The 22,562-nt window shown below is 45.2% G+C and overlaps 1 protein-coding gene across 1 annotated transcript; it reads right to left on the bottom strand.

Moving 5' to 3' along the window:
* Positions 1-4,904: 4,904 nt before the first annotated feature.
* On the bottom strand, positions 4,905-20,777 carry pard6b (par-6 partitioning defective 6 homolog beta (C. elegans)). Its single transcript, XM_079272917.1, has 3 exons — positions 20,493-20,777; positions 18,737-18,959; positions 4,905-5,960 (listed from the first exon to the last, which is right to left on the bottom strand). Exons 1-3 carry the CDS (start codon positions 20,553-20,555, stop codon positions 5,041-5,043), a joined length of 1,206 nt encoding a protein of 401 aa, XP_079129043.1. The 5' UTR covers positions 20,556-20,777; the 3' UTR covers positions 4,905-5,040.
* Between the last annotated feature and the right edge of the window lie 1,785 nt (positions 20,778-22,562).

Raw genomic sequence — 22,562 nt, 5'->3', positions numbered from 1 at the left:
CCATGCTGGTTACACGTCATGTCACGTGACTCCCAGCTGTCTGGGTTTTGACATCAGCACCCTGAGGAGTAGGTGACCTCCCAAATGGGGTCAAATAGTTCTCATAGTTAACGCACGGGACCCTGAACACCACATGCAGCAGACGTTGTAAAATATATCCGGTTAAGTTATTCGTCGATGAGCTCTTAACGTTACGCGAGGTGAGCCACAGTTCGCAGTCTTTCACCGCTGGAGCAAATCAAGCGCTCCCAATGACAAGAAACGCTGTTCCTGAAATGTCCTGCAGATGTCACTAAAGCACCACAATGAATATAAAGTAACAACTACCGGTACTCAGTTTATGTATGAACTTCACCCAGCGTCGGAAATACGAGGGCAAAGGGCAAAAATGCCCCTCAGAATTATAATTTTGCCCCTGATAACACTAGGAGGGGGGCAAAAAATGCCCCCATAATTTCCTCTGATAATTTAATTAACTTGTCAAAAACATCGTAGCCTACATGACCCAGTGCAGTTGCCATAGAACGGTTTTGATTTTCGCCTTGACTGATGTTGCGTGTGCGTGAAACACCGAACTTTCTAAACAAATAAATAAATGGAACGCTTCTTAATCAGACCTGTGACTGCGGTCAACTCAGCAGTCACTTGCATGTTAGTGCACCGAGCGTTATATGCTGAAATTCACGGTAAACGCATTCAAACGGCGCAGATCGGGAGCGAGCGAAGGACTTTTAAAACTAGCGGAAAGATTAACGTGAGACAACATCCGGTTTCTTCAGACAGACGAATATCCGGTTTTCAAAATAAGATGCCAACAAAGTATACATATTGCATAATGGGAATTAGATTAAATGAATTACATTCACATTAAGTATAAAACATGCTGCCTGCATCTCGTGAGTTAAAGGGAAAATACACCTAAATTGTGCGCAGTGTCTTCATTCTTTGATTTGAGGGTTGCTAATGAATAATACCTGACTGACAGTCAATTAAGATATTTTACTCAGCAAAAAACTCTGAACTGAATTTGGACCTTCAAATGGGACATTTTTAAAATTTTGAAGGTGCTCTAAAAATGTTTTTCTCAAAAATTCCATACAATGACTAATGCATATGTTCAGGACAAAAATGGGTAATATCACAATATTTTGAGGTGCTACAAAAATATCTTTCTCAATAATTCCATACAATGACTGATGTATATGTAATCAAGGCATCGTTGACTTAATAATTGTGAATAGTAAATAATAATAAAATTGAATATGATTGTCAGATTTATGTTTGTTATTCAAAAAATCTAAGAAAACACTTTGAATCTCTAGACTACTGCCTAATAGTCTTATTGCTATTTGATGACAATTGCTCATATACTGTAAGCCTAAATAAGTATATTCATTATTTTGAACAAAGGTTAAATGTTATTTCACAAGTTTCAAAAAGTATCCCCAATTTTTTTAAATGCCCCTGGATTTCAGTCAGTGGGGGCAAAATTTTCCCCATAAAAAATATGTAAATTTCCTACCCTGACTTCACCTCATATGCTACCGAGGAGCAGCTTCAGTGATATAACTAGGAGATGTTTATGTGAGTTTAGTATTTAGTTATTTTATACACAAGATGTTTTGTTGAATTATTCTATACGTTTGCTTCTTTAGATGAGATTTGTTCCATTCCATCCATTTAGAAAGAACTTTATTTAGATAGTTATTTTGTGTTGTTTAGTATACATCGTTTTTGGACACACACACACACACACACACACACACACACACACACACACACACACACACACACACACACACACACACACACACACACACACACACACACACACACACACACACACACACACACACACACACACACACACACACACACACACACACACACACACACACACACACACACACACACACACACACACACACACACACACACACACACACACACACACACACACACACACACACACACACACACACACACACACACACACACACACACACACACACACACACACACACACACACACACACACACACACACGCGTAAACCATAAACTCACGGTGCGTCAGTGGCCCTTTGATTTACGTTTGCTTTTGATTTTTTCGGACAAATGTCCACAACAATAAGCTTTAAATTCACAGCAGTTTCTATACATTGACAGACAACAAACAATGAATATTGCTACACATTAGTTTATTTCATCCAGCTCTTCCGATCAGCAATTACAGGTGTACATCTATTTATTCATACATCTCCAGTTGAATTTTAAAACATTTTCATTAAACGTGATGAAAATGTACATCATATATATCATCGATATGAAAATACTGACAATCTTCTTTACAAATCTATACCATTGGATTTATCTGGCAAGCAAAAATCATTGCTCGGTCACTTTAAAAAAAAAAAGAAGAAAAATCGTACTCAAAGCAAAACAAGTAGCCCGTTTTGGAAGTTGTGCTAATACAACGGTTTCTCTCCCACAAAATAATATTGATAATTCACAGTATGGGGGAAAAATAATAAAAATAGCAGTGTGACATCTTGCGCAGACTCTCCTGTTGCTTTAGTCAGAACAGTAGAATCACCTACTGAAATCATCTCCTATTGGGCAATAACATCTAGCGGGAGACTCACCACCAAAACAACAATCACAGAACAACATTTCAGTTATAAAAAATAAAGTCATCAAATGTGTTCAAAGGAAGAAAATATGCAGACGCATGATTAGAGAATAAATAACAATGGTTACAATCCCAGTGTCCATGTGGTAAAGTTAGAAATTAAGAAAATAAATTAACATTGATTTCTAAAAGTCTTCCATTCCGAGTACCGTTCATAGTCGCTTCATGTCGGGAATGAAAGAAGACGGAGTCCCATCAGCACTCTTGTGTACCATAAAAGACAGTTCTACAGATAGCTTGAAATACAACAATGGGGGCACATTGCGTTGGTTTCCAGTCATCGATATTCACCGTCTGATAAGACCATTGGATATGCAAGCAACAAACATACTACAAAAGGATAGACATCAGTGTGATGGGGATCTGTATGAATGTACTGTTTCATTACAAGTGCACATGGGTTGTGTGTGTGTCCACCATGTTTCAGCCATTGAGATAAAAGCCATGCTATAGTCAATGGTTTCACTTTTAACAAGAGCGCAAATGCTGAAATGATATGAAGTCTGCTTTCACTTTAGAGAGGCAGTTAGCAGCAGCATGTAAGGTTAATTAATATATAATAAATATATATATATATATATATATATATATATATATATATATCCAATAAATGTTATGAATCAGCTTTAAGAACAGGAACCCAAACTGTGCCAGAATTGCTTCTTCCTGTGGAGAACGTTTCACGGGATCAGGAGCACACGTTCTGCTAATTAATTGGAGTTAAGTGCAAAAATCCCACAATGCAAAATTTGTTGGTGAATCTTTTTGAATCAAATACAGTACGTGAATCAGTTTGTGCCAAGTGCACCTGCAGGTTTTTTGTTTAAATATGACTCAATCTGACCAGGGCTTATTTTAAGATACAGGCGGTTTCTCTGTTGTCACTGAATGCGTCACAAACTCATTTATGTGGCTGTGTTTGGTAATAGCGCTACAGTCCGGCTATCGATCCGCCGTTTAGGCCCAAAGTCAATATTTAGTGGCATCATGAACACAGTTGCTGCGTTACATTCTCTCGTGTGTCATTGATTGAATTCAGTGAGAATGACGATACAAGAAGGAAGCAGTGCAGAAATACTGCAGAGAACACTTTTCATATGCAAATGTATCGTGACACGTACAAGTGGACTCGATGCCTGGGGAGCGGGGGGGGGGGAGAGGGCGAGAGCGAGGAATGTGTTGTACAGCGCTGAGATGAGATGTATCGAGTCATGGTCCAGAGAGAGGGGAGAGGGAGATAACCAAAATATTAAAACCACATTCACATTGTGTCACTGGTATTCATGCAGCAGGGGAAATAGCCCTTGTCGTGGAAAAGTAGCAGGAGTGCAATATCAAGGAAACATGAGTTAGGCCCAAGTGACTCGCGACTTCCAATTGGTCGGATGAAAACTGGTGATACAGTCACTTGTGAGGTACAAGTGTTGTGTAAAAGAAAAGAAGAAACAGAAACAAATGATATGAAACACAGGCGTGATGGTGAAGGGATTTTCAAAAGACAAGTTGCCCCCAAGAATGATCAAAAAAATCAGTCATTAACACAGTAAAAAGATGGAGGGGGGGGGGGGGGGCAGCTAATAACAGCAGTTAAAAGCATCTGAGCCGACGAAGAACTCACTTGTTTTTTTTCCTCGTATAAAAACTACAGTATTATTGCAGATCTCAACACTCGGACGATTGCGTGGAAAAACCTGTTTACCGGTCGCATGCTGTGGTCACCTGGGGGGAAGAGAGGGAGTCATGACAAGGCAAAAAAAATAGAATAAACAGCCACAGATTGCCAACAAATGCTTGAGCTAACATCCTACTTCAGTGTGTGTCCGTTATGAGGGGGGGGGGGGGTGTGGAATCAACTTGTTAACTTCATGTGTTCATGGGACTGACGATGAGGATGTGGAGTCTCATCTCCGCCCTCTTGTGGACGCTCAGCGTAACAACAGTTTCCAGGTGCAAAATACGTGCTTGTAGTGGTTTAGTAATGACGTGGAGGGTGAGGGAGCATCACATTACACTTCTACACTTTTCTTGTCTGACATTTTTGTGCCTGCAGAACTGGGTGGACGGGGGGGGACGGGTCACCACTATGGCACACATGCGTGGTTCTTGGCATGTAGAGGAGAAAAGTGTGGAGTGTTTGGCACTGAGATCGTAAGGATGTATAATCATGTCGGGTGTCAGTGACATGAGATCTAATAAGTACACATTGTGCTTCTCAGGTGCAGTCGCAGTGTGATGGTGCAGGATGTTCCCGTGTTTGATCAGCCGATGACCATGACTCCCCCCCATGTGTGAGTAAAGTTTGTCTCTCTCTCTCTGGCTTCCAGTGTTTAGTAGCGTGCGGATGCCCCTCCTACAGAGTTATGACGGTGCCGTCCTCCTCCAGACTCCGCCTCTCAGTTGCTCTGTCTGGGGACGGCGTGGTCGAGGGGGCGTTGACGTAGCTGAGCGACCCGCTGCTGCCGCTGGCCGGCAGGGTGCCGTTTGCGTTGATGGAGAGGGCAGAGGCGGTGCGGAGGTTGAGGTGTGGCTCGTAGCGGGGCAGCGAGGGCATGCTGTAGTTGGACGGGGTGCGGCTAATGGGCTCGGCCTCGCCTCCCACCTCGATCACCAGGTCCTCGTCGTCCTCGTCGCTCTCCAGCTCCCCGACGGGGAAGTTCTGGATGATGTGCGAAGGCGCGGACACCGCGGCACCGACCCCGCCATGCGACGAGTAGCCGTAGTAGCTGGCGCCGCTGTCTGACGAGCGCCCCGAGCTACCGGATGCCGTGCCGCCTCCTCCTCCACTGCGAACGACATTGTTCCGCTGGTTGGCGGGCTTGACTGTGATGATGAGGTTGTGACTGTTGGCGATCATCATGTCCGTCACCTGGTCCAAAGACTTCCCAGCCACCTCGATGCCGTTCACCTCCAGCACCTCGTCGTTGACCGCCAGCAGGCCGGTGCTCTCCGCCAGCCCGCCGGGCACCATGCGGGAGATGAATATCCCCGGGACCTTCTCCAGGCCCTGAGGAGTGACCCGCACGCTGGAGCCGTCCCGGATGTAGAAGCCCAGCGGCTTCTCCTGGCCGTGCTTGTACAGGCGGACGCGTCGGTGCGTCTCAGGGAGGATGTCCACGTCGATGATGGAGGACACGGGGCGGAAGTCCCTCGGGAGGCTGATGATCACCAGCGGCTTCTTCCTGGTGGCGTCGGGCCGCAGGAGAACCGCCGAAAGCCCCGTGTTCTTCTTCCTGGTCAGCGAGTTGGTGCCAAACGTGTAGTCGGCTTCCTCTGCAGAACACACGATAGAGGAAGTAGAGGATAGAGAAGTAAGGAGGAGGAAGAGGGGACAACGACAGAAAGAAAAGGGAAGAGATGAACAAAGAGGATACAAATGAACAAAAGCTGGTTCATTTCGCCGTTAACATCCCACCAGGCTAATTACACATCAAGGCTGACAGTCTGTTGCATCATGTCGTTTCAGGAGAATGAACAATGTTATGTGGCGGAGCAGCTCTCAGCCTGAGGCATCCCTGCAGGGTGTCTGTGCCACGCACGCACGCACGCACGCACAACGCCCCACCAGCCAACTCCAATTCCTTCATTGACGCTCTTTGACAAATAACTATCATGTGGTTACGTGTTAGTTTGGAGATCTTAAGAGGTGCTGGTGGGTAGATTTGTTACCTTTCCATATTTTAAGTCTTAATGCTAAGCTAACCACCCGAGGCTGTAGCTTCATATTTAACGGACGGATGCGAGAGTGGTGTTGATCTTCTCAGCATGTTCCCCCAAATGTCAAACTGGTCCTTTAAAAGATACTTTGGCACCTCAGTCCCAGGTGAGAGGCGGCTAACAAAAAGGTCAAACCGAGAATATCACGGTCAAAAGTTCTTTCTGGATGTGCGTTTTTGCGGAGGAAGTGTGTACACCGTCACGCTGCTGTAGAGATATTAACAGCAGACCAAGAGCTGGCCCGGTAGCGGAGAGAGAACCTAGACCGTGGTTCCCTAATAGTTCACCAGCGTAATACAAGCAGCGAAACATTAACATCTTTGTGACTTTCATTCTCTTTTTCAGAGTGTTCTATTTCTGTGTTTTTTATATATATATATATATATATATATATATATATTTCTGGTGTTATTTTCAACATCTTTTCTTTTAAATACGTCCTCAACTTTTTCACCTTCTCCACACTTTTTGCTGTTTTCACAGCACTTTGTGAACTCTATTTTTAGATGAAAGCTCTCTATAAATAACGCTCTGGCAATCTTGCACTGAACTGAACACTTCTCTTAGCTGTTTATCTGTCCCTTCTGAGTGCAAATGTGTCTATCTATCTATCTATCTATCTATCTATCTATCTATCTATCTATCTATCTGCGTGTGGGTGTGTGTGTGTGTAATCTGGGAAAACAGCCATTCGGGTGGCTGATAAAGATTCCCGGCTCTCAGGTTCTGACAGGTGCACGCCCCACCACTCCCCTCTCTATCTTTAAAACCAAAACAAAGGCTCAACTGTCCCGAGGACGAGCGGCGGGCTCGCGTTTCGGTTCCCATGAGGCACGGGTCTCGTGTATACACACTCGCGTCCCCTATACCAGACCTGGCCTTATGGGCCAACAAGTGGAAAAAAAGAACAACGATATCGGAACAATAGCTTCATAAGAGCCTGAGAGGTCAAAAATACGAATACACAAGTTTCATCCTCATGCTCTGTTCAAACTGTTCTGTCACGCACGTAAACACTGACGGAAAAAAAGCATTATGCAAAATAAAAAGGTTACACACACACACCTCTTTTTCATCTAAACCAGCTCTCCACCTCCAGCATATGAAAGGCCAGACCTGACAATCACGGTATAGTTGAGCAAAGAGAGTAGGACGGCCCATCGGGGTCACTCACAGGCGCGCACACGCACTGCAGAGAGATGCTGTCCTGGCAGCAAATGGCACAAGAATACACCTTCCTGACCACAGCATGTGGAAACCCTGCGAACCCGCAGAAACAACATATGTAAGCACACAGAAGCAGGTGTTCATTCTCTCACACACACACGATCTGTGGTTAGCGATGAGGCCTGAATGCTAATGAACAGAAGCACTGTGAGACCCGACACTCAAAGAAGCCACAGCTACATTATAGCTCGTTAAGAGTCTAATTGGCTCGCCGTGCGTCGGCGAGGCGCACTACAAACACACACTGTTCCTCATTTGGTACAGTGCAAATTTCCTGATTTTGTGTCATTTTATGGACACAAAGGGCTCGAGGAAAACATGAGCCCACTTGTCCCAGCGACACTAAAAATAAAACACTGGATGACATATTTGTCTGTAAGCAGACAACTGAATTTGTTGTAAATTGTACAAAGCAACAAAAAGGTTCCTTTTTTGGACGATGGAAGGAATTTACGAGCAATTGTATTTATTGTTGATTAGTATATTCCATAAGACGGTCCCAAGCACATTGCGGGAAAAATCTACCTTCAAATATTTCAAACTTTTGTTTTTAACATTATAAGAACAAAAGGCCTCCCAAAATCCATCAACAGCCCGCCTACGAGTTGTGTAACTGGCCTCCATCTATTCTCTCAGCTGCTTGTTTGCAGTCAAGTAATTACAACTTTTAATTTGGTAGAAATATGATGGTGGTTTTCTACATAATTAATATATATATATATATATATATATATATATAGATAGAGTTATTGTTGCACACCATGTTGTTATTAGAACTTTTTAATCCTGTTTAATTGAGCCGTGAATTTCCGCATATGAATATTCACCATAGAGAATTGTGCAAGTCGAGAAAGTCTTGTATTATTAAACGGTTGAAGACTGTGAAAAGTATTTACGGTCAGATGTGTACTACAGAGTCTTCATGTCTCAGCTGCTTTTGAATTTGACCTGTAATTTGACTCTGTCTCTTGCACGTCCCCCATCTTTGGTGAAGTGCAGTACTAAAATCACGGAGCGCCCCTTTAACTACCGCACACTAACTCTACGTGGCTCTGTTGGCTTCCTTTGCCAAAGCTTCTCATCTCCTCAGACAATATCTGTGATACTATGCACCTGCAGTGCATCAGGACCACACTTAAGGCATGATTCACAAACCCTGAATAAAAACACATATTTCCCCCCCCCCCCTCCGTGCTTGGCATGGCTCCGCACAGGTCAGGCATTCCAGCTATGCAGAGGATGCTTTGATTTCCCACACTGAATGGAGTCAGCGAGGCAGTGGAGGAGAAAAAGACGACCCAGCGCACATCGTCACACGCGAGGACACACGCGGTGATGCTCAGTCATTCCTCTCTGTAGTATGTGCCCAACACACACGCACAACTAATGCATCTCTATCCGGACACTGACGGTGCCGCGACAACGCTGCCCAAGGAGAGGAAAGCACTTGCAACTGGCGTGCGTCGGTTGAACACATCCTCTTCCTCAGTGCTCTATTCTTCACACACTCCTGTCTTGGATGACATCACTCTGGACTTCGGTAGCCAACAGTAGTGGCTCAGTTTAAATTGTACAGCGGGCATTCAGAACACTGCCTACTTATCTGGACCACAGAATATTACAGAAAAGGTGTTTTACAAATAAAAAAGATTTTTTTATGCTCAAAAGATTATTATTATTTTTAAAGTGTTGAACACAAATGTTGGTCTGTGGTGTCACTCATTTTTTCAGCACCACTCCCTCACGCATGCACCTGCTGCAGCGCTCCCGTTACACCCACTTCTTCAGTGACGGCTCCCCTCCTCATGGTTACATAGCGGTACAGTTAGACGACGCCAAAGCCCGGGCCTGCCCGTAATAGAACGATCCCTGACCACAGCGATGACACCAACAAGCCATCACTTCCTGGTACTTGTCCTGCCCGGTGCCGAGTCACGGAAACCTGATACGCGTGTATAGGTGAAGGAGCTACATGCCACGTGATAAGTACAGCCACTATCACTTCTACATCTGCTACTGTCACGAGCACCGCTGACTCTACAATTAGATTTCAGGGACTTACGCAGCGGAATGTGAATCCTTCTTTGTGTGACACAACAACCCACCACTTCTGTACGTACTACAATTACAACTAGTGACTGATGGAGCATTACAAACAAGGCCACAGCACACAGGTGTATTTATCTCTGTGTCGTCCAGAGACATGCTTGCGTAGAGCTCCAGCTAAAAGCTTTCTGACAAAGGGCTTTGTTTGTTTATAATGGATAACAGCTGCGGTCAGTGAAACCCCGTCTCCAGTATCCAAACACAAGAACGCGTCTCAAGGACCAGAGTATGAAAAACGCAAAGTAAAACGGCAAGCCGCTGAAGGTTGTTCTGGAAACAGTCGGGTTTGTTGATGAAAGGCCTGGACATTCACCACACAGCCGGTGCCACGGCGTTCCTGACACGGAGCGATACAAGAAGAAGGGGGGAGGGGGAGGAGTGGCCGTGTGTGTCAATGTGTCGATGAGAAAAACCAGGGGTTGTGGTGTGAAACCCCCCCCCACCCCCCCCAAAAAAGAAGCATACCTCCCTGGCACAGCCCAGATAAAAAGTGCCTTAAAACTTGCTGATAAGACGGGGGAGGAAAAGATACGGAAGGAAGGAGGGAGCTCAAAAGTGAGAGTGCTGAGAAGAAAGGACGCAATAAGGACAGAAAGAAGAACCGAAGCGGTGTGCTGATGTGATGCTGGAGAGCCGGAGCGAAGACACGTGTGTGCGTGCGTGCGTGCGTGCGTGCGTGCGTGCGTGCGTGCGATATCCAGCTGACAATTTGAGGAATTGCTTATTAAATCCATAATTCAAAAGACGCGAACATTAGCCTGCTTCAAGGCCTCCTCATATAATCTCTTTCCTGAATTCTCTATTACACTCGTCTGTCCTGCTTTATTATTCTCTCCTGGCAGGAGACATTTATCACAGATGAATAAATAAATAACCAGAAACTTATCTACACTGTAGGGCAAACCAGCGTTAATGTAGCAGTATGCGGTGCACAAAGTAACACAGCTTACGATTGGGGTTGAAGCAGAATGAATAGACTTTATTTGCCAGTCTGCATTCATGTACAGCACTTTTCCGTGTGTGTTTGCATCTCATCTGCATTATGAAGTCATTCCATCAATTTATTTTGTGCTGACATAAGCTTGTCTCTCCTTCCTGCTATGCCTCCTCACCCTCCCATTTTTCTCCCTGGTGTCCTTCACTCAATCTGTCCCTCAGTGTCTTTGGTCCACCCACCTCAACGCAAGAGCCTTTTTTTTATCTCTCCACCCTCTGTCTGTCTGTCCCTCTTGGTCTTGCAGCTTCTGCTACAACTAGAGGCCAGCGTTGGGACAAAATATGTAGCGCCTGGAAACGGGGGTTAGTCTAGGTCAGTGGCTGGATGATCGGGACTGGGACTAGTACTAGTGGGACAAGTACGGATTTGTTGAGGGACGGCGAGACGTTGAGGAGTCAGTATGGGACATGCGGTCTGGAGCAGGGACGTGCCTGGGGCTGAGGCTGGATCTGAGCTTGGGACAGGGCGGGGGCGGGTCACTCGGGGACGCATGTTTCAGTACCGGGTCACAGGAAGGAGTCTGGGGCGAGGTCACTAGACCTGGGTCTGATAAACCGAGCCTTCTGCGCAGCCCCGCTTTGTGTATCCTCCAGTAGGAGGACGAGGGAGAGGAAGGACGAGATGATGGGGGAGACGGCGGAGAGGAAGGGAGGGAGGAGCAGCCGCGTGAGTCTAGTCTCACGAGCCTGTCGCTCAAGCGTCTGAACAGGGACATTACGGGGGAGGGACGAGGAGGGGGACTCTGTGTTTGTTGCTCTGTCCTGCTGTCAGCATCTGGCTCTGGAAGACAACACAGTCAACCTGCAGTTAGATCACACCACCGGGACAAACTTCTCATTGCCAAGATCAACTTCAGGCCGACTGCAAGGTTAGCTAAAGCAATGAAACATTACATATTTGATAAGAATTCACCAGTGCAATTAAAACCATACTGACTTGCCCATATGTACATTGGTATGAAGTCCACTAAGTATGCGCACCAATGTTTTTCCCGCTCAGCCCATGGGCTTTTAAGATTTTTTAAATCCCTTTTTTCAGCCAAGTAAACTTTACAAATATAAAACCTCCATAGATCAATAGATCATAAGAGAACGAGTCACTTGTTTGCAGTTTGAGGAGTCCCGTCAACACTTTTACAATAGTGACTTTTTTTTGGGCTGCACGGGGAACTTTCTGCTTAAATACCACATATGTCCACTGGAAAAAAGATCGGCATCGTCGTATCCAGTTCTTATAATACATCTATGTCGGTGTAGCATGAAAGCATGGTGGAATTAACATGCTAATGATAGCTAGCTAACTAGCCAGGCCCTTAACAACTTAGTGCTTCATCTATACACAGCGTAGACGAGCAAGTTGCTATCACAAGATGGTAAGTCATGAACACTGATTCACTGGATGTTGTAATGTGCTGATAGCTACATTTCCAGTCCACAGAAAGAAGAGGCTCGTGTTGTGCGGTGATACACAAAAAGTATAAACGAAAGACAGTGTGTTACAGCTTAAAGAAGCACATTTGAGTGTGCAGTACTTCTTTAAAGGTTACTCTCCATACTGGTCTATTTTATATAACTTCGTCAAAGTGCAAAGAGTGTGACCGTAGAGATGATGAGGAGCAGACAGACTACAACCGGTGACAGTTAGGCCACAGTGTTAGGGAGCTGCATGTTGAAGCCTGCTGACTATGATGCACAGCTCTCCAGAGTAGAGATACTGGAATAGAGTGCTGAAAGAACATCACAGATCAGCATCATGATTCATATCTATATCGCAGTATATAGCACCAAGCCCAGGGGACAGAAAGAATGTTGTTGAATTAAAAATCTGTAAGCCAAAATAAATTAAAAAAAAGATACCACCTTATGTACTCTAATGAGACTTTACATTTGGGGGGGGGGGGGGGGGGGGGGGGGGGGGAGCAACTCCAGTCATTGGGTGATTTCCATTGTTTGAACTCCTTTCAGATTACAGCCATCATTTTCATATTAAATACAAATAGATAACTATATCCTCTTTGTTCAGAAAAAAATCAACCAGCGTTTTCAAAACCAGTGACAAAGGCTCAACTGTTGGGAAGCAACATGTGGGCGAGCATTTATGACACGTCATCGAGTCCCAAGTGAACAAAGTTCAACATTCTCGGTAAAGGCATGTCACACATTCACCTGACACAGTCAGTAAACACTCCTTCCTGTTCCTAAGCTGCATTTATGGAAACTTTTACAGTTTGTAAACAATGCAAACAAACATAGCAAAGTGTGTGCACATAGTTTAGCAACAGAAGTACGGCGGAGTGCAATAGCTTCAAACACACGTCCAGTCAACCCGTTTGATAGCTTGCAGCCGGTGTCGACTGGTGACTCGAACACGAGCTGAACATGTAAGGTACACGTAAAAGCCTTCCATCAATTTTAAATACATACGTATCCGTGTTTATTATCTACGATCATTTACCCAAGTTACTACGAGCCACCACGGACGCGCACTCGTTGAGCTGACACACCTGTTTCTTAAAGCTTACTGACAGCTTGCCTATATCTTATGTCTGCTGAAAAAAGGGCCTTTAAAGATCACTTTCTTCTACCTTTCCCTCTGCCATCTTTCTTGTTTTTCAGTTTCTCTCTTATGATTTGCAGTGGTCAACAGCCCACCAGTTTGCCCACTGCCTCCCCCCCACCCCCTTTCTCCTCACGCATCGGTCCAAAGTGCCGTTTATCCCTCCTTTCTCATCCAGTCTGTGTTTTTTTCTTTCCAGAGCTCACCCTGTTTCCTTCCCTCCCTCTATCCATTAATCTTCTCTCAACAACTCTGTTATAGACTGTCAGAATTTCCCAGCTCAGAGAGCCCCCCTCCCCCTTCTCTTCTTCCATCTAAGCCACCCTGCCTCCATGTCCTCACGGCCTGCCTAAAGTCTCTTCCAGCCAGGTTTCACAGGGTAGAGCGTAAGGCTTTTTAGCTTCCCAGGCTGTGTGCGCTCGCTTGTTTTGAAATACTCTCCGCTTTCTTTCTTTCACTCATTCTCCTTTGCTCTCTCGACCGCTCACCGTCTCTCTCTCCGTCCATCTGTATCCCCCCCCCCCCCCCCCCCCCCCCCCCCCAGTTGACGGCGCCAGGCTCGGGAGCCGAGGGTCCGGTCCGGCCTCCTGTCCTGTCTAATCTTGCCGGTAGACGTGATCAGAGGCTGGCCACATTCCATCCAACATGCCCCCTCCCTCCATCTCTCTCCCTCTCTTTATTTCTCTCTCCCTCCCACCCTCCCCAGCTTGGGCCTCACTCTGCATTCCTCCCTCACTAATGCTATTCCCACTATCCTCCTCTCCCTCCCTCTTGCTGCATTCCTCTCACACTTACACTACTCCGTCTGCTTTCCCCTCATCTCTAATAACATGCCTTGCCTAAACAATGCCTTATACATTACTCCCTCTTTAACACGGTTTACTCTGTCTCCCTTTCATCCTTCCACCTCTCTTATTAGGCCTACGATATGTTCCTCCTCCACTGCTTTGAATCCGTCGTTCCCTCACAGCATCCTAGGGAATGATTCTCATGTGGAAAACTTCCAAAGCAGCGGTGGTTGATTTCTCTTATTTTCACACATCATGCTAAACTTCTCTCCAGACTTCCTCCATTACACCTGCCAGCACTCCGTCTCCCTTGCTTTAATCCTTTCATCTCGAGCTCGCAGAAGTAAATCTTGTTGCGGCGTCCTCAATTAGTCTGAATGTTTTGGAATGCACAATATATACAGTACAATAAAATAACAGCAGATATTGAAAATCGAAGGAATAGAGTAATAAAAAAATTAAATAGAAATGCCCAGTATATACCATGAATAGAGTGGTATTAATTAAATTAACAACTAGTAAACTAAACAACCTGGACAGTAGAGCCAGGATCACCAACAACAAGCAACAACCGTGTAGCGTTGTTGTTGTAGTCATGTGAAGGACGATGATCTGGCCCGAGGTGTTTTATTATAAAGTCTAATGGCAGAGGGCAGGAATGTTTTTCTGAATCTGTCCTAAACATTACTTAGCAGCCTCGGTACCTTGCTTATCGCACTCAAGAGTTGCTGCTGTTATCCTGCTCCAATGCTTGTTTTGCAGGGTGGGTAGACTTTGTCCGTGTTGTAATTTCACACTGTACATTTCCTTTTCTCTGGCTGGATGAGTCATGGGCTGGTTACTAATTACAAAGGCAGTCCCTTGGGATACGCAAATACAAGCATTCCTGTCCCTCTCCATACCTGTTTTTCCCTCTACCATACCGGGGGACGAGTGACGGGCCATTCAGGACTGAAACTGTGTGAGCGATGAGCAACATCACAAAACAAACCCACGCCCTGAGAGAGACTGCTTGGAAAGCTGCTACCGCTACACGGGTGACAAGCTAGAAACTTTGTGTATGTTGTGCGGGTGATCACGTTCTGGATGACGGATACAAGCAAACACGACATCACTTCTAGCAAACATGTTTACAGCCAATCAAACACAAACCTGAGCGTCGCTCAGTTTCCACACTGCTGATATGACAACAAAACAAAAAAAGTGTTACTTGAAACTGTGAGCAACATTTAGTTGTGTAACAGTCTCAGTTTAATACAGATGCTTCTATATAACCGACATAAGTAAACAAGACCATCAACTACAAGATTGGCTATTTTCTATATAGTTTTTTGTAACGCATGTCATCGCCGCCACCGGGTCGGATTCTGCGTGAAATCTTGGGAGCCGACACCAACACCAGGGTGCGCAGGGCCGACTGTCAGACTCCGCCACAGTAAAATAATAGATTTCCTGCAGGACTCCCTGGAAACCCTAACAATGAAAGGACCTCATAGTAGCTTTAAAAAGAAGCTGATATCGACATTACTCAGTTGACCACTACTTCTTCAACAGCTGACTACTGACCACAACAGTCTCTGTTTACACAGAGCTGAGCAAAAACAGCGAGGACCAGGAAGTAGCTCCTAAAAACTCTCATCTAATGTGCTGCCTGGACTGGGTGTCATTTACATTTTATTGACTCTGATTCAGAGGGTTTGTGTAGTGTCTCTGAGACATACACGACTCAAAGTAGCTACAACTACATGAGGATATCAGACACATCTAAATGACGGATTAAGTCACAAAAAGACAGTTTAGACAGACCTTTAAAAAGGGACAGTTCACCCCAAAATCAAAAACACATTTATTTCCTGTTACTTATAATGCTACTTATCAATCTAAATAGTTTGATCTATTTAATTTAACACACCTTTTTAATGAAGGAACTATTTTCTTTCTACCAAACTACACCTGCCAGTGAAGCTTGGATCTGGGTGTGTCCCGCCAACCATATCACTACGCAGAAGGAAGCATCTACGACTCATGGACGAGAGACAGCAGGAGATGTAAACATTAATGGTGTCCTTCCTCGGCGCGGTGATACGGTTGGCGGATGTCGTTCCTACACAACAAGGCCTGTGGGTCATCTTGAGTAACTGGGTCATGATTTCTTGAAAGAGACATGACTGTTGAGTTTGTATGTTTTGGGGGATTTGAGCACCACAAGCCAACTGTCATTCAGTCCAATTATATTGGAGAGAAGGCCGATATCTCCTAACACACCAACACAATGTAGATTGATAAAAAGCCCTACAAGAGAGGAAAAATATGTATATCGTATTTTAGGGTGAACTGTCCCTTTAAGACAGTCTGTGTTTTCAAACGCTAGCAACACTGCTCCCAGCATGCTTTGCAGCTCCCATCAGCCTCATGCAATGTTAATCCGACTATGAACAGGCCTCTTCACTGCTGCCATGACAACCAGTAAACAGTGGAGGCCTCACTGCTCAATATTCAGCCACGCATTGCTCACAGGTGGGGGCGGCGGGGTGTAAGGGATCCCCCGGTGCTGTTGGGTTATATCGGTGTGTGTTGAAGCAATTTTTAAAATGACCAGCACAGACACAAACACTTCCTCCATCGGTCAGCAGTGAACAATACGGCGTTAATGGCTGGTCGGTTATGTAGCGCTGATGCATAAACAACAATGTGGGCATTATTCAAGAACCACATCAGAACAATACAACAACAGACACTGCTCCATCGAACCATCTGCACATTAGTGAATGAAAACAACTCACAGAGCACCTAGCCTTGGACAAATATAATGCACTGCCCAAAATAACCTCATACCACACGCATGGACTGAACCGTGCCGGGAATTATGTCAACAGAAATTGTCTGTCGGAAACCTGTTTGCAATCCCTGAGACTGGAGATTCAGTGTTGTTTCTATTAGCTCCAAACACATTTCCCAGACATCTGTGTAATGAGATTGCACTGAGCTATTCCATGAAGGCCAAGTTGTGACAAACTTGGGCCTACACCGCTGCCTCGTCTGAAGTCCTGCTCTTATGCAATGCTGAGCGATCACATCTAACTTATCTAAGACATTTACATAATCGCTCAGTTCTCAAAGGACACAGTAGTAGTCTGATGATGTTAAAAGCCAGTTTGTGACCGTAAGACTGAAGTGCTGTGGTGCACTACACACAAAGTGGTGTAGAGCAGAAAACTGTGGTAGGAGGGCACAGGTGTGAACAAATAAAATAAAAGAACTCTTTTGGTGTAGGGTCATTTGTGCCGATGACAACAAACAGAATCGTGGAGGACTTATTAACGTTAAAAGAATTTCTCCAAAACAATATAACTTGTCATCCACTGTCAGTTCGACTACATGTTGCCAAGAGCTCGGATTGAAAAGATGTGACACTTTCCACACACACAAACAGAGCCATCGCTAGAGATAATAACTGCAGAAATATAATAAATAAGCAGCCAATTTGCTGCATCTGCACACTGTAGAGCCCTTAAAGCTGGGACCAACTGGTGCTTAGCATTAGGGTGAAGGGGGGTCTGCAAATCAGGAGGGGAAACCGGGGTTTGAGTGCAAAAGGGTCTACAGGGGGCTGTGGCTGAATTAGTGTGCGTGTGTGTTTTGTCTTTGTTCAATCTTGCTGTGTGTGAGTGCCGGACTGATGTGTGATGCCTGCTTGCCTGCATGACCGTGTGTTTCTGTGTGTTTTTGTGTGTCTGTGTGTGAGCAGCAGCAGCGAGCCCAGCGTGGGGCTCGCGTCTGGGGCATGTAATTGAAACACTGTCCCACGCAGCGCTGCACAGTGACCCCACTAATCTCCTCCTGACAAAGTGGCTTAGCTTGTATAGGGTCATATGGCACAGGGAGACAGCTTAAACACAACAGAGCGCGCAGCCCGACCGGCCCCGGCCCGCACACCCTCGGGGGTCCTCCCTGCATTCAACAGGTCACGCTCTGCAACTCATTAGGCACACTTCAAAAATCTATTCAAATCAAGATTTTTTTTTTTTTTAAATATATGTTGTCGATAGAAACAGGTTTACACTAATCCCTAAACACCTGCAAACAATGACTAGCAAACTAACAGTCATGAGCAAATATTAGAGCAACCGCAAATATCCAAGTAACGCGCCAAAGAAACAGGATATGCTAATTGGACAAGTATCACCATGGCAGTTTGACCGTTGGTGGTCAGAGAGAGAAATATTCATATTCTCTTTAAGTTGACTTGTTTTTTGTTTGTTCCAGCCCTTGCAGAGAAATTGCCTTTGGAAAGAAACACTGCTTCTCAGCAAGGTCGCTGACCTTTAGCTATGTGGGTCAGAAAGGGACACCAGAAGACATAGCTAGAGAACAGGGGTGATGACAGCTCAATGAGGACAAAATACACCAGCAGCCATCACCCTGAAAAAATGAAAAGGTAATGTGATACCGTGGTCTTTCATAATCTTGCCTTTTTTTTATTAGCTAGACAAAATACACAAAGCTTAACAGCAAATTTTCCCTTTCAACGGCCCATCTCATATTTCTAAGCTATACTATTCTGAGATAACAGAAAACTTTTGTTTGTGTATCCATCAGAAAGCAGATCTGCCCCAACAAACTATCACTCTTTGTTCCAACACTTCCCCCGTGCTTACCTTTCCTCTGCAGGAACAGTCTGAGCAGAGGGCTGGCAGTGGAGATGGCTTTGTGGTAGTTATCATCATTGTTGATGGGCAGCAGGTCGCCGTGGACGTCGGCGTAGCCCACCAGCAACTCCACGTTGGGGATGCGATGCACGTGCTGCAGGAGGCCGTAGAACTCATCGAAGCGGCCCGGCTTCGACCGATCCAGCGAGAACCGACGGAACTCTGCGCCAAACTGGGACGGAGCAGACGGGCACACACACATGTGAGCACAATACAAACACACATGGATATAAAGGGTGCTTCAGAAACTGATTAATGCTGGGCCAAAGAAACGGCAAGATATCCGAGATGTCGTGGAAAGCCTATGCTTCCAATATATGCACGCATAATTAAGAAATTCTTAAGGGGTCTGAGATTTGAGGCTGTGTCTGATACATACACACTGTTCTGGTAGCCGAGCTAATTTCAAAACGACTGTGAGCTGTATATGCAAGAGTCGGTCATCCATATGGACAAGCTAACGCGCCACATGTGATGAACTATTAATGCAGACTTTGTGATACGTGCGTATCTCTATGTTTCTGCGCTTGTGGATGCAGTGTGTTCCTGACTGGCATCGTCTAATGGAGCCGTCTGACAGAATGTTTGGTATTCAGCTGTAAGAAAGACTGTGTGTTTACAGCAGCCACACATTCCCACAACGCTGGCTCGTGAGGAACGTGGTGATCACTGTGGTCTGGCCCGACCAATGGCTGCAGATGCATTATCTTTAGGCAACTGCTTGGGTCCCATCGGTGGTGTTGACGAGGAGCACCAAGTGTTGTGGTTATGGTTGCCCGGTGCTGACAAAAGATGATCTACAATTCACTGCCAACCTGGACACACAGTCACTCTGAGGCATTTTATGCAGTAGCACAAAGCAGAACTACATGAACTATAGGTTGTGAAACAAAGCAGGCCCCGGGCCTGTTTCTGGTAAGTACCCGCATTCGGGACGCGAGTAGACAAAACATTTCAAATGACCCTGGACTGCTCTGGTTTGGCAAGAAGCTGAACACACTGAGCGAGTATTTTAATACTTTGTGTAAAGCGGTTGGAGGGGAAAACTTACATTGTGATTGAGAACTATTAATGTAGTGACACAAACAAATGGGTCGCAGTTTGTTTCATCTCATGCAGCTCTTACAAAGTAGTTTTGAGCAGCACTGAGGCCCCATTCCTCAGCATGTGTGTCTAATCATGCCACGGGACAGACTGTCGCGGAAGGAGACACGAGCCTGGCGCAGGCCGTACGACACCTCTACGCACAGGGAAACGACCCAGCAAGCAACTCTTAACATGTCATGCCGGGCTAGTTTCACATAGACGTTATTATGTTCACTGCCCATGGCGTTGTTGTGGCCCGAAACGTGACTTGAACTTTGAGTCAATAGATGTTACGCGAACAGGGAGGAGCGGCGGAGGAGGCTGTGACAGGTGACAAAAACCTCCACCTTCTAACGTAACGTTACTCAGAGCAACTTATAACCAAACTAAACGCCAAGGTTAACGTAAAGTTTGAAGTATGGCGAGCTACCAGCGGGCTAGTCAAGAGTAGGGGAACCCGTGTTGGCTAGTTAAGCTTTAGCTTGTATCGATGTCATTTGTGCGACATCATAATTCGCTATCAAGCCACTTCGCCGGTTTAATTAGCCAGAGTTATCATCATGGGGTTAAGACTACAGATACAGTAAACTGACAAGAAACTCTCCACATGAAACGTTACCTTGCTCTTCACCTCCACGGCACTCAGAGAACGGTTGCTCGGCACTCGGTGGTTTTTGTTCATGTTTCGCTAGCAGCGGGACCGCCGCCAAAGCACTCCTCGCGCTCCTGCTGCTGCTGCTGCCGACGCTGCTCTGCGCTGTATCCACCAGTTATTCCAGTAACACGGGCTGTCTCCGCCACTTCTCGACGTCCACCGGGTTGCGTTGTTTCTCCAAGAATGCAACAACGGCTGCCAACCAGCCTAGCTCACCCAGGAAACTTATCTCATACTTCCCGCTGCCAATGTAGCTACACCACTACTGTGTCTATCGGGCTGCCTATGTCTCTCTCCCTGTGTGTGTGTGTGTGTGTGTGTGTGCCTGGAGAGCTGGCGACACCACGAGATTTCAAAATAAAAGACTCGGTGTTTCTCTCACCCGTGACTTCACAATAAGAGTCCTTTATTATCCAGTGGCAGGTGCTCCCAATCTTGCTCCCAAACTAACTAAAACACTACACAACTTATTATATGATCCCACCCATAAATTAGTTTGAGCTCACGACAAAATATAATTGTTAAGTATACAAAAATTGGAACAAAATTGATTTGTCATTATAACCTACTACACCATGTGATATTGTTTGTATATTGTTAACACATGGTGTACAGGGGAAACATGTTGTAAAACAATCGTTATGTCAAATACAGATACATTTATGTGGTAGTAAATGTTATGGATGCAACTTGTTTCTTATTGCATAGTGACATCTTCTGGCCAAAAGCCATATAGGCCTGCTGCTGCTGGCTACCTGCCCAGCAGTGTAAATGCACACACTTATATATGTATACAATAAAGCAATAAAGCCATCAGTACAGTGATACACCAAAACTTTTAGATGTTAGAGCTATGCCCCGCGGTCAGTGGTCATCATAAAGCACCTGTATCCATACAAATCAGTTCAGTTTTCTCTCTCTCTAAATACCATTCACTGTCAAATTAATCAGATTTATAGCAGCCACTCAAATGTAAGTGAATAAATAGATGGTTAAGCTGGCAAGGTTATCATAATCTATTAGTACTGGCAGCTGTTCCCAAACTTAATGTCAGGGCCAGTAACATGAGACTAATGGGACGACACTCCAGCCATCTCCATACCCATTCAGGCTCCTGTCGGCTCTGTTTTCCCTGCCACACATTAACTCTCCTGTCATCTCACATCCAACCACTCCCTCGTCAGCCCTGCAGTCCTTTTCACTCATTCCTCCGCCAGATTGTCTATTGTGCTCATGCCATAACTGTCCAGCCTTCTGTTGCTGTCTGGTTTTGAGTTTTGCCTGTTCTTGACCACGAGTCAACGTGAACTTTTACGTAACATGCTCGTCTCCGTGTCGTGCATCTGATTTCAAACCTGGTTGTGTGGCATAATCAGGCACAGAAACAAATGTTAGGTGGATATTAAGAACTTGAACCACAACATTACAAAAATATGTGATCGATACATTTTTGATGCTGTATGGTAAGAATAACTGCTGTACTTTTCAACCTCACTATTTGCCTCTCATTCACTCATTCCCACTCACATGGTGGCAGAGCTGACATACAAGGCGCTGGCCAGACCATCTGGAGCAACTTCGGGTTCCATGTGTTGCTCAAGGACACTTCAGCATGCAGACAGGAGGAGCTGGAACCTTGTGATAAGAGGACGACCCTCTCTCCCTCCTGAGCCACGGCGACCCTTTATATTTGTTTTACTTATTATGAACTGTGACATTGGCATTGCACATCCTCAAAGCTAACAGAGCGTGTTGAGAACATAGTGAGCAGGTCATTTACCTGCCAAAAAGCTTAAACTACCAATGTAGTTTAAAATGTGTAATGGCATTAAGCTCCAGATAGAATTAGGATTGGTCAGACACCTCTTGAGACAGTTTATCTCCTTACTTATGCATTTATTATTGTTATTTTCTCTGCCTGGAGGATCATGCGATTGGTCTTGTGTGTGTGAGTAAGTGTGCACCTCTGAGTCTGTCCACGGCTAATCTAGCAGAAAACTGCATTATATATAAATCAGAGGTTGTGTTAACCAA

The sequence above is a fragment of the Melanostigma gelatinosum genome (genome assembly GCF_949748355.1).
Source record: "Melanostigma gelatinosum genome assembly, chromosome: 8".
NCBI lineage: Eukaryota > Metazoa > Chordata > Actinopteri > Perciformes > Zoarcidae > Melanostigma > Melanostigma gelatinosum.
This window is presented reverse-complemented; position numbering and strand designations above follow the sequence as displayed.

What these genes read in the sequence shown, in the direction of transcription:
- pard6b (XM_079272917.1), bottom strand. Translation starts at nt 20,555, where the DNA reads ATGAACAAAAACCACCGAGTGCCGAGCAACCGTTCTCTGAGTGCCGTG. An exon ending in CCGTGGAGGTGAAGAGCAAG is followed by an intron (nt 18,960 to 20,492) that starts GTAACGTTTCAT and finishes GCTCCGTCCCAG; the next exon opens with TTTGGCGCAGAGTTCCGTCG. An exon ending in ACTGTTCCTGCAGAGGAAAG is followed by an intron (nt 5,961 to 18,736) that starts GTAAGCACGGGG and finishes TGTGTTCTGCAG; the next exon opens with AGGAAGCCGACTACACGTTT.